The 13,421-nt window shown below is 38.7% G+C and overlaps 1 protein-coding gene across 2 annotated transcripts in view; it reads left to right on the top strand.

Moving 5' to 3' along the window:
• CCDC42 (coiled-coil domain containing 42) overlaps positions 1-13,421 on the top strand; it is a 36,719-nt gene that overhangs the window by 13,298 nt on the left and 10,000 nt on the right. The window contains exons 2-4 of one of the 2 annotated variants that reach the window (XM_020966588.2): positions 2,002-2,126; positions 10,096-10,201; positions 10,712-10,816. In XM_020966588.2, the coding sequence (XP_020822247.1) occupies positions 2,044-2,126; positions 10,096-10,201; positions 10,712-10,816 (294 nt within the window). In that variant the 5' untranslated portion in view covers positions 2,002-2,043. Of the gene's footprint in view, positions 1-1,337; positions 2,127-10,095; positions 10,202-10,711; positions 10,817-13,421 lie in introns of those variants that run through there. The other variant, XM_020966587.2, reaches the window with a different exon arrangement.

Raw genomic sequence — 13,421 nt, 5'->3', positions numbered from 1 at the left:
TAACTTTCATCTAAATTAATCTCATACATACACAGTCATGCATACACAAAGAATTCAACTTAACTGGAAAATAGCAGGAAACAGGGAGGGTAGATTCAGAGAGGGATTAATCAAAATAAACCAAAGCTCAGAGGAGAAATCATGAATAGGGGTTTAAAAGGAAAGAAAGGATAAGAACTTGTGAAAAAGAAGGGGTGGGGATCTAAAAAGAAAAAAACAGGATGAAGAGAAATACATAATTAACATTCACAATTATAAATGTGAGTGAGGGTGAACTCACCTTTAAATGACAAAAAAAAAAAGGAAAGGGCTAAGGCAAAACAGGTACATTTGATGCATTGTGGTTAGGGCTGTTAGATGCATTGGTACAGCCATTTTGGAAAGTATTTTGGAACTATGCTCCCAAAATTACTCTTGGGGCATAGACCTAGAAATGGTATGCTCTTTGACTCAGAGATACTACCACTAGGTCTATGCTCCAAAGAGATCAAAGGAAAAGGAAAAGGTCCTTTATGTACAAAAAAATTTATAGCAACTCTTTTTGTAGTGGTAAAGAATTATAAACTAATGGGGTGACCATTAATTGGAGAGTGGCTGAACAAATTGTGGTATATGAATATAATGGAATGCTATTGTATTCCAGTAATATGCAGTAAGAAATTAAGAAAGTGATGCTTTTGGGAAACCTTGAGAAGACTTGTATAAACCGATACAGAGTGAAGTGAGAAGAACCATGAGAATGATTTACACTAGAACATCAAAATTGTAAAAATGACCTATTTTGAAAGACCTAAGAACTCTGATCAACCATTTCAGAAGATAAGTGATGAAGAATGTTATCTCACCTCCTGACAGAGTTGATGGACTAATATGCAGAATGACAGGAACTTGTTTTGCTTGACTAAGCTTTTTTGTTACAATGATTTTCTTTTTCTTCTTTTTTTTTCCTCTGAGAGGTGGGAAATGGGAAAAAAAATGCTTGATAATTTAAAAATTAAAGATCTTTTAGAGATAACTAATTTAGGATCCCTGTAATCATACACACTCCTCAAATCTTCTCTGGCTTAACTATAAATGAGTTTGAGTCAGAACAGAAGGGAAACATAGTGTTCTCCACCTACTTAGCACAAATCCCTGTTTTTATTACGCATATCTGTCAAGAGCAAAGCCTGAACACTTTGTCCCTGTATTTTGTCCAGAAACACCTTCTGTTCTTCTGTGCATATATAATTATATTCAAAATGTATATAAAGGAGATATTTACATGATAATTTTGGTGGAAGAATGACTAGTAACTGGGGTGATCAGGAAAGGTTTCATATAGGAGGGAACCTGGCTTGAGCTGAGTTTTGAAGGAAAGTAGGGATTCTAAGAGGGTGAGGAAGAGGACTAAGAACTGCTCCACTCTAGAAGAGAGACCACACAGGCACCACTCTGGTCCCCTTCCCCACCAGCAGGCCTTTCTAGGTCTCAAGTCTCTTGATGACTACTCTGGTTTGGTTGTGGGCATATAGGGCTGAAACCAGATACCAAGAATAAGAGGGCCTTCTCTCATTGCCTTTTCCACAACCTTGGTTATTATCATTCAGTGTTCCCAAAAGTTCAGGGCAGGATCAGGAGAGAAAAAGGGGAGCCAGGGAGGGGCTAAAATGAGCTAAAGAGAGAAGGTAGGATCTGAATTGGCTGAGGGCAAGGGTAAAAGGTCAAAGGATAAGGGAGACAGATTCCACGTACCACCACATAGAACCATGGCTGTTAGTTGTTACTAAGCAACCTCTCCTTTCCTGAACCACCTCCCCATCCCCTGTATCTTCTGACTGAGGACCAGTGATCTAAAGTATACCAGAGTAGACTATCAACTGTTTTGGGACCCCTTTAACTGGCTTTCTAAAGTAATCACTTATTGCAAGGTCTTGTAAGCCAGATTAGGAGGATCTAGAAACAAGAGTCCAGTATCTAAGCAGAAAAATTTCCTTTCTTGGCCTTGGGTTTTTCCCACAGATATTACCTGAGGATTGGTCTAGCCCCTGAGCATCAGCAATCATGAGTCTGGGAATCATGGAAGAAGAAGACCTGGCGGAGTACTTCCGCCTGCAGTATGGGGAACGGCTGCTGGAGTTGCTAATGTAAGTCACAGACAAACCCCCCTCCCCCCATCCTCAAAATCCTTGGTTCTTGGCATACCTCATCACCTCCAAGATAGCCGGCCTCCCAGGCATTCCCAGCAGGCAGTCTGTGGTGGTAGAATGAACCCTAGAGTACAGGTTAGGAGATACTCTAGTCATGTCTCTACTGATTGTTATCTGTACAGTAACTTCCCCTCTCTTGAGTATCAGATTTCTCATCTGTAAAATAAAAATAAAATCTGTCCATGTTGGTACTTTCTCCCCCCTCTCCCAGTTCTCTTTAAAAAAAATTTTTTTTAGAGAGTTCCGCTTCCAGGAGCCAAGATGGCGGAGTGAAAAGGTTGTCACTCTCACTCTCCCCTATCAACCTCTGAAAACCCAGAAAATATCACCCCAGAAAAAAACACCCTGGAACAGCTGAACTAGAAGAAAGACAGGGAGCAGCAGTGCAGCAACCCAGCAAATGGGTCTCCCAGTATCTCAGCAAAAATAAGGGAGGCAGAACTACAAGGGCCCCAGGCAGATAAGTACCCATCTGAAAGGAGGTGAAAAAAGCAACCTAAAGCCTAGCCTTGCTGATTCCACCCAACACCAGGTGAGCTTCAGACCTGCAGCCTGCAACCAGTGAAGAATCCTGAAGCCCAGGTGGTAGAACAGGCAAACACCAACACCTGGACCTCCGAGTGCCTCAGTGAGGGGGGGAACCAGTGGAAACCAGCTCAGAAAACCACCAGGTGCCTCAGCACTCTACCACAAAGGAATCTCCCAGTGCATTAGCAGAAACAAGGGAGACAACACTGCAGGGGGCCCCAGGCAGATAAACACCCTGCAGCACCCATCTAAAAGAAGCTGAAGAAAGCTAAAGGAAAGGAAAAGCAGGCAACCTAGAATTGCCTGAAAGTTCCAGCCTTGCTGATTCCAGCCCAAAGGTAAGCTGCCAGAAACCTACAGCCTCCAATTGCCACATAAGAGGCCCCAGCACACAAAGCCAGTGACCAAGACCTAGGCTCCCAACACAAGAAGCTTGGGTCAGTGCCCTCTGTTCCCCAGCAGGAGAGCTCAATCTCTTTAAAGGCCAGGGAATAAAGAAACACCATGAGTAAAAAGAAACATACCATAGATTCATATTATGAGAAGAGTGAAGATCAAGACAGAAATTCTGAAGAGGACAACATTGTCAACAAACCCACATCTGCAACAACAAAAGGGAATATGAACTGGTCTGAAGCCCAAAAAGCCTTCTTAGAAGAGCTCAAGAAGGATATTAATAGTCAAATGAGAGAGGTAGAAGAGTCCTTCAAAAATACAATTGGCCAATTGGAAAAAAAATGCACTGAAGAAAACAAGTCCCTAAAAAACACAATTGGCCAATTGAAGAAGGAAGTACAAAAACTAACAGAAGAAAACAATCTGTTAAAAACTAGAATTGGACAAATGGAAACTAATGTCTCTATGAGAGAGCAAGAATCAGTCAAACAGAAACAAAAAAATGAAAAAATAGATGAAAATAAAATACCTCATCAGTAAAACAACCGACCTGGAAAATCGATTCAGGAGAGACAATTTAAAAATTATTGGACTACCTGAAAATCATGATAAAAAAAGAGCCTGGACAGTATCTTTCAGGAAAATCTAGAACCAGAAGAAAAATAACCATAGAAAGAATACCGATCACCACCTGAAAGAGATCCCAAATTGACAACACCAAGGAATATAATAGCAAAATTCCAAAATTACCAGATGAAAGAGAAGGTGCTGCAAGCAGCCAGAAAGAAACAATTTAAATATCATGGAACCACAGTCAGGATTACACAGGACCTTGCAGCTTCTACATTAAAAGACGCAGGGCATGGAACATGATATTCCATAAGGCAAAGGAGCTTGGAATGCAGCCAAGGATCAATTACCCAGCAAAAATGAGCATCATTTTTCAAGGGAGGAGATGGATATTCAATGAAATAGGAGACTTCCAAACTTTCCTGATAAAAAGACCAGAGCTCAACAAAAAATTTGATCTTCAAGTACAGGACTCAAGAAGACATAAAAAGGTAAATGGGACAGAAAGATACAATATGTTGTTAATAAGGGGGCTGTTTACCCCTACAAGGGAATATGACACTTGCAACCCTTGAGAACTGTATTGTTATTACACCATGTTAAAGGAGTATACATAAAGAGGGTGGATATTAGTTGACTTTGATGTAATGATAAAAAAAAATCTAATCAAGTGGGTTAAATGGATCCAAATAAGTGGATCAATCTGATCTTAGAAAATGTACTGAGAAAGGAGGCAGACAAGGGTAAATTACATTACAGGAAAAGACACAAAATCCTATTACAGCAGAGGGAAAGAAGGGAGGGGGGTGCATTGTTTGAACCTTACTCTCATCAGATTTGGCTCAAGAAGGGCATAACATAATCAGTTAGGTATAGAAATCTAACTTGCCCTATAGGCAGTAGGAGGGAAAAGGGGAAAGAAAAGGGAGGGGGAAAAAGGGAGGGGGGAAAGAAGGGAGGGAAGAAGCAGTAAGAGTAAAGGGGAAGAAAAGGGAAAGGGATAATAAAAGGGGGGAGGGACTGAAGGAGGCGGTGGTCAAAAGCAAAACACTAGTGAAGGGGGAAAGGAAAAAGGAGAAAGAAAAGCATAAATAGGGGGGAAAAAGGATGGAGAAAAAGACACAGATAGTAATCATAACTGTGAATGTGAATGGGATGAACTCTCCCATAAACAGAAACGGATTGCAGAATGGATTAAAAACCATAATCCTACAATATGTTGTTTACAGGAAACACATTTGAAAAAGAGTGACACATACAGGGTAAAGGTAAAAGGCTGGAGCAGAATATATTATGCTTCAGCTGAAGTAAAAAAAGCAGGGGTAGCAATCCTGATCTCAGACAAAGCAAAAGCAAAAATAGATCTAATCAAAAGAGATAAGGAAGGAAACTACATCCTGCTAAAAGGCACCATAGACAATGAAGTAATATCATTACTAAACATATATGCACCAAATGGTATAGCATCCAAATTCTTAGAGGAGAAGTTCAGGGAGTTACAGGAAGAAATAGACAGCAAAACTATACTAGTGGGGACCTGAACCTCCCCTCTCTGCACTAGATAAATCTAACCACAAAATAAACAAGAAAGAAGTTAAGGAGGTGAATAGAACATTAGAAAAGTTAGGTATGATAGACCTCTGGAGAAAACTGAATGGGGATAGAAAGGAATATACTTTTTTCTCGCAGTACATGGCACATACACAAAAATTGACCATGTACTAGGGCATAAAAACCTCACAATCCAATGCAGAAAGGCAGAAATATTAAATGCATCCTTTTCAGATCATGATGCAATAAAAATTATATGTAATAAAGGGCCATGGAAAGATAGACTAAAAAATAATTGGAAACTAAATAATCTAATCCTAAAAAATGATTGGGTCAAACAACAAATCATAGAAACAATCAATAATTTCATTCAAGAGAATGACAATAATGAGACAACATACCAAAACTATGGGATGCAGCGAAAGCAGTTCTTAGGGGAAGTTTTATATCTCTAAATGCTTACATAAATAAAATAGAAAAAGAGGAGATTAATGAATTGGGCATACAACTAAAAAAACTAGAAAAAGAACAAATTAAAAATCCTCAACTAAACACCAAATTAGAAATATTGAAAACCAAAGGAAAAATTAATAAAATTGAAATTAAGAAAACTATTGAACTAATAAATAAAACTAAGAGCTGGTTTTATGAAAAAACCAATAAAATAGATAAACCTTTGGTTAATTTAATTTAAAAAAAAAGAAGAAAACCAAATTACTAGTATCAAGAATGAAAAGGGTGAAGCTACCACCAAGGAAGAGGTTAATTAGGAATTATTTTGCCCAACTATATGCCAACAAATTTGACAATCTTAGTGAAATGGATACATATTTACAAAAATAAATTGCCCAGATTAACAGAAGAGGAAGTAAAATACTTAAATAACCCCATCTCAGAAAAAGAAATTGAACAAGCCATTGATGAACTCCCTAGGAAAAAATCTCCAGGGCCAGATGGATTTACATGTGAATTCTATCAAACATTTAAAGAACAATTAATTCCAATACTATATAGACTATTTGGGAAAATAGGTGAAGAAGGAGTCTTACCAAATTCTTTTTATGATACAAATATGTGTTGATACCTAAACCAGGAAGAGTCAAAAAGAGAGAAAGAAAATTATAGACCAATTTCTCTAATGAATATAGATGCAAAAATTTTAAACAAAATACTAGCAAATAGATTGCAGCAACTTATCACAAGAATAATACACTATGACCAGGTAGGATTTATACCAGGAATGCAGGGTTGGTTCAATATTAGGAAAACTATCAGCATCATTGAGCATATCAACACCAAAACCAACAGAAACCACATGATCATCTCAATAGATGCAGAAAAAGCTTTTGATAAAATACAACACCCATTCCTATTAAAAACACTAGAAAGCATAGGTATAAATGGAGTCTTCCTTAAAATAATAAATAGCATATCTAAAACCTTCAGCAAGCATTATATGTAATGGGGACAGGCTAGAAGCATTTCCAATAAGATCGGGGTGAAACAAGGATGTCCATTATCACCACTGTTATTCAATATTGTACTGGAAACTTAGCTTTAGCAATAAGAGAAGAAAAAGAAATTGAAGGCATTAGAATAGGCAAAGAAGAAACAAAGCTATCACTCTTTGCAGATGACATGATGATATACTTAGAGAATCCTAGAGAATCAAGTAAAAAAAACTACTTGAAATAATAAACAACTTTAGCAAAGTTGCAGGCTATAAAACAAACCCACATAAATCATCAGCATTTCTATATATTACCAACAAAGCCCAACAGCAAGAGATAGAAAGAGAAATCCCATTTAAACTTACTGTAGACATTATAAAATATTTAGGAGTCTACCTCCCGAAACAAACCCAGGAACTCTATGAACACAATTACAAAACACTTTTCACACAAATAAAATCAGATCTAAATAATTGGAAAAACATCAGTTGCTCATGGGTAGGCCGAGCTAATATAATAAAAATGACAATCCTACCTAAGCTAATTTACTTATTCAGTGCCATACCAATCAAACTACCAAAAATTATTTTATAGAGTTAGAAAAAATAATAACAAGATTCATTTGGAAAAACAAAAGGTCCAGAATATCAAAGGAACTAATGAAAAGAAATGCAGGGGAAGGTGGCCTAGCAATTCCAGATCTTAAATTGTATTATAAAGCAGCAATCATCAAAACTGCTTGGTACTGGCTAAGAAATAGAGGTGGATCAGTGGAATAGGTTAAATATGCAAGACACAGTAGTCAATGACTATAGTAATCTATTATTTGATAAACCCAAAGACCCCAGCTTCTGGATAAGAACCCACTCTTTGAAAAAAACTGCTGGGAAAACTGGAAAAGAGTATGGCAGAAACTAGGCATAGACCCAAATCTCACACCATATACCAAAATAAAGTCAAAATGGGTTCATGACTTAGATATAAAGGCTGATACCATAAGTAAACTGGGAGAACAAGGAATAGTTTACCTATCAGATCTATGGAGAACAGAAGAATTCATGACCAAACAGGAGATAGAGAACATATGAAAAGCAAAATGGATAATTTTGATTACATTAAATTGAAAAGTTTTTGCACAAACAAAGCCAATGCAACTAAGATTAGAAGGAAGGTAGAAAATTGGGAAAGAATTTTTACAACCAGTCTCTCTGATAAAGGCCTCATTTCTAAAATATATAGAGAATTAAGACAAATTTATAAGAACACAAGCCATTCCCCAATTGATAAATGGTCAAAGGATATGAACAGACAGTTCTCAGATGAAGAAATTAAAGCCATCTATAGTCATATGAAAAAATGCTCTAAATCATTATTGATTAGAGAAATGCAAATCAAAACAACTCTGAACTGAGGTACCACATCACACCTATCAGATTGGCCAACATGACAAAACAGGAAAATGATAAATGTTGGAGAAGATGTGGGAAAATTGGAACACTAATACATTGTTGGTGGAGTTGTGAAATGATCCAACCATTTTGGAGAACAATTTGGAACTATGCCCAAAGGGCATACCCTTTGATCCAGCAATAGCACTTCTAGGGCTATATCCCAAAGAGATCAAACAAATGGGAAAAGGACCCACATGTACAAAAATATTCATAGCAGCTCTTTTTGTGGTAGCAAAGAATTGGAAATTGAGAGGATGCCCATCAATTGGGGAATGGCTGAGCAAGTTGTGGTATATGAATGTAATGGAATACTATTGTGCTATAAGAAATGATGAACATGATGACTTCAGAAAAACCTGGAAAGGTCTGATGCTGAGTGAAGTGAGTAGAACCAAGAGAACTTTGTACACAATAATAGCCACATTGTGCAATGACTAATATTGATAAACTTAACCCTTCTCAGCATACAAGGATCTAAGACATCTCCAGAGGCCTTGATGGAAAATGCTATCCACATCCAAAGAAAGAACTATGGAAGTTGAATCGCTATCATGTTTTTTTTCTCTCTTCTGTTGAGTTTTGTTTCCTCTTTCTAATGGTTCCTCCTATTGGTTTTAATTTTTATTTACAACTTCACTAATGTGAAAATATGTTTAATAGGAAGGTACATAGCCTATATGAGATTGTGCTCCGTCTTGGGGAGGGTGGTGAGGAGGAAGGGGGAGAAAAATTTTCAACTCAAAAGCATATGGAAGTGATTGTTGATAAATCAAAATAAATTAATAAAATTTTAAAAATTGAAAACAAATTTTCTTTATATTTTGAACTTAACAATTATTGATAAAACAACCATTTTAATATGTTTTAATATGTTAAGGAAGAAGATTGTGAAGTTATGAACTTCTATTATGTACAATTTGTTTTTCAAAAGCATCTGTTACATTTAACAAGGCAATAAGGAAATTGTTCTGTTTGTGTTCCCTTGGAACATCCTTCTGTCTTCTTTTGAGTATTTTTAAATGTATTATTAATGCTATTTTTTCTTTTTGTTTTTGTACCCCTCTCACTACCTACTAACTCCTTTCTTTCCAAATAGAAGCCCTATCATAACAAGTATCTACTCCAGCAAGACGAATAAACATATGGTCCATGCCTGAAAATGTGTGTCTTATCCACTGCCTCTCTTTGCCAAGAAGGGAGGAAAGTCTCATCATCAAACTTCTGAGGTCATGTGACTAGTCGCTGGGATGATGAGTGTTCTGAAGTCATTCAAGGTTGTCTTTCTTTCCATCACTGTAGTCACAGTATGAATGGTTCTCTTGGCTCTGCTCATCTCACTCTGCACCAGTTCATACAAGGCTTTCCTGATGGGTAGAAAGCATTTTGCTATGGTAAAAAAAAAATCAAAACTCCCTACAGCAAGATTTATGTTGCTTGTGTATTGCTTACATATATATATGTATGTGTATATATATATATATATATATACACACACACATATGCACACACATACACATATATATTGTGTATTGCTTATATATAAAAAATTTATATATATATAAATCTTGTTATTGTAATTCCTTGCCCCTTCCCCACATACAACTGTAATTTCTTTTCTCTCTGTCTGTCTCTTTCATCTGTCTGGCTATCTTGTCTGTCTTCTCTCTCTCTCTCTCTCTCACACACACACACACACACACACACACACACACACACACACACATTACTCTCTGCTCTTTCTTCTTGAACTTCAGACACCATTCCAAAGCCGTCCTCTGCCCCATTTCTTTGGCTGATCTGGTGGGAAGGATAAGGATGATAGATATAAGAGTGAGGGTATCTGACTCTCAGAATTACTACCTCATCCAGGACTTCCTAGTTTTTCTACAGTGTGTGCATTTAGTTTCCATCAGGCCCTTCAGAAGCAGTTATACTTTATTTCTGGTACCTTTGCAACAGGAAGTTCCCATCAACAGAGGAGCAGTCACCATCTCCATCCATCCGGCTCCTAGAGAAAAAGAAAGAGGCCAAAGTGATGCATCAAGCCATGGAGGAAAAAAAGGAGGTGAGGTGATGCCAAAGAGGGGGCATGGTGAGGAGTCAAGAGAAAGAAGCTGAGTGAGAAGAGAGAGGGCAAAGTGGCAATGCATAGGAAAAAGGGTGCTGTCCTACTCTGTGTGTGTGTGTGTGTAGAATGGGATGTGGAAGGGAAAGGAGGAAGCTTTATTGAAATGGGTCCAGATTCCAGCAGGGATGGCAGACAGAAGCCCTCAACTACGGGAGTCTTGGCCTGTTCACCTTCATGAAAGAAGAGAAGGGAGCCAACCCCTTTGCCTCCCTCAAACCCCATCACCACCTAGAATACAGACAAATCCTTGTAGCTTCAGATTAATCCTGGTATAGGGGCTCCATGCTCAAGGGTAGGAAATTGGTAGCAGTTTAAGGCTTTAACAAGGAGACAGTTGCTGAATCTGCAAGGATTGTGTGGGACGTAGAGCCCTAGAGAACATTTGGCTGCTTACGGCCATGAGCCCGAGTAGGAGGTTCTGCTGACTTTTTTCATATGGTCTCATAGACATTTAAAAGGAGAATGGAGGCCCTGAATCTGCGCTGGGAGGAACTTGGGGCCAAGGAGGCACAGCTAAAGGCTCATATAAAGAAGTTTGAACAGTTTATACAGGTATGGATAAGAATCTAAGCAGCTACAACCCCCCTACTTCACATACACTCATTCATCACCTCGACTCTCTGCCCAAAAACCTTGTATGGCCACCTTGTGCCTCTAGAACAAAGCCTATGCCTCCTGACCCTGGCATTCAAAGCCATTCACCATCTGACTCCAGCTGACTTTTCTAGGTTTATTTCACAATACAGACCTTAAATGAATTCTGTTCCAAACAGTCTGATCTACTACTGCCAATTCTCATCTTAACCTTTTAAAACTGAATTACTTTGCTCACATGGTCCCCCATGTCTGGAATGGACTCCCTCCTGCAGCCTCTATCTAATGAAGTCCTGCTTTCAACAAGGCTCAGCTGAGGTACCTTCTATAAAACCTTCCCCCAGCCACAACCCAGGCAAGAGCCAACCCTTCCAATTTTCCGTAATGCTATAGTTGTATGTCTCCCAAATACTTAGTACATTTCTGATGTAGTTATTTCTGTACACATTTCTTTCCTCACACTAGAATCTATGTTCCTTGAGGGCAAAAGGTGGTTTTTTTTTCAACTTTGTATCCCTAGGATCTAACATAGTGTCTTTTATAAAATAGGACCCTAGCAAACATTTCAACAAATAATTACTGAGTACCTGAGTATAAATACTGAGTGTAGGAAGGGCCTTGTGCTAGGTAGGCATTGTGGAGTTACAGCAAAGAACAGGACACTCTTCTTCCTCTAGAAGTTTATAGTTTAATTGGGAAGAGAGGACACAAACAGCTATAATGCACACAAGGTGGTATGGAATAAACATAAGGGCCGCAGAGAGTGTTACAAGGAAGGTGTTAACGAGAAGGAAAAGATCTCTTCTGTGTTCTTTTTGCCATCTGACAACACGTAATCTCTCGGCCTGGCTGCTTCATCTGACTCAGTCCCCACAGAGTCTGCCTAGCTCTGCTGCTCTGGTCCACTTCTCCATGGCCTGCCCTCTGTTCATCACAACCGTCTGTTTTTAGCACTTTTCCTGAAATAAGCCTTTGGAGTTTGCTGTGTTCACATTATTATCCCTAATGCAGAGAGGAGAAAACTGAACTTGAGAGACATTAAGTGACTTAAGAACAAATTATTTCAAATCTTTTTCTCCTCTGTAAATTAGAGGATTGGACTAGATGGTGTGCTTATCAAATCTGCAGATGAGACAAAGCTGGGAGTGAAAGCCAATACACCGGCTGACAAATAAAGGATTTAGGATCTAAAGAGATGTTGATGAGCTAGAAAGAAATGTGATGTGTTGGAAAGTGAGATTTGGAGTAGGAGTCAGACCTCTGTTCAAATCCTGATACTTACTCCTTATATGACCATAGGACAGTCTTGTAGCCCATGTGAAGGGTTCAGTTCATCTGTAAAATAAGGAGGTTGGACTCGATGGCTTCTAATGTCCCTTTCAGCTCTAAGTCTTCTCTCAGAAGTCAATGGAGATTGAAGATCTGTCAGCTAGGTAGAGGATTCATCTGGTTTCTTCTGGTTCTAGGAAAGTGGACAGAGCTTTCTTCAGTTGGGGGAGACAGAGATTTTGACCTTCAAAAATAGAGCATGGTGGTAGTAGAAAATTCACTAAGGGCCAAGACTTTTAGGTGTGTGGTCAAGCCACAAGCCAAGTGAGTCCTCTGACCAGAGCTAAAGGAACCCTACGGGCCAGAGGCATTATGATACAGGAAAAAGACAGTAAATGAAGATGGTGCTTAGTAGCCATCTGACCAGAGGAACAGCTGCCCATCGGGACTCCTTGGAGTTCCTCCAGTGTGATCCTTCCTATGTGCCGTCATCTATTCCTTGCTGTTGCTTGCCCCAGCAGAGTACAAGGTGAGGAGGGGGAAAGAAAACCTTTCTAGCTGCAGACTGAGTAGCAAACATTTAGAACTGATTGCTCTTGAAGCAGTACTCTTGGTTTTCTTTTTATGTGTTTGAAACTGTATTGAAACCAGATAGTTATTGAATTCATGTCAGTTCTAACTGAATGCATACAGAGAAATTGGAAACGAGAGGGGGCAAATCCCAAAAAGAAGGAGATCTCATTTCATAAACTTAATTTGAGTTTTGTTAATGTAAATTGGCTGGAGTTTTGGAGCCACACAATTGATAGAAGTGAGAGTTTATTTGAAATAGGAGGGAAGAGAAAAGAATCCCTGGAAAGATACTTCTAGTAAATTCAAGGCAATATTGCCACAGAAAGTGGGTGAGCAATCTGAGGTCAGCAGGTTTTTGTTTTGTTTTGTTTTGTTTTGTTTTGATATGTTTCCCTGGAATTGAGTGTACATAGTTTGAAAGGAAAGCCACACCCCAGAAGAAGAGTGAGTTGCTAGGGAAGTTTAGCCCCCATACACAAAAAGGTGGGAATGAGTTCCTTAGGCTGTGCGGATAGGGCTCCAAGCTCAGAACTGATAGATAGCTTGACCTGCCTGGTTCATTAATGCCACTTTATGGTTTTAATAAGACCTGTGTTCATGTCCTCTGAGTAATGTTCCCATTTCTCACTAACTGCCAAGGTAGTGCATAGGGTCATCTCCTGGACCCTGGTGTACCTTTGTCTGTGCTCATGGGTGGTAGGCTGATTTTGTCTTTGTACCT

The sequence above is a fragment of the Phascolarctos cinereus genome, unplaced genomic scaffold (genome assembly GCF_003287225.1).
Source record: "Phascolarctos cinereus isolate Bilbo 61053 unplaced genomic scaffold, phaCin_HiC Scaffold_5;HRSCAF=322, whole genome shotgun sequence".
Lineage (NCBI taxonomy): Eukaryota > Metazoa > Chordata > Mammalia > Diprotodontia > Phascolarctidae > Phascolarctos > Phascolarctos cinereus.
This window is presented reverse-complemented; position numbering and strand designations above follow the sequence as displayed.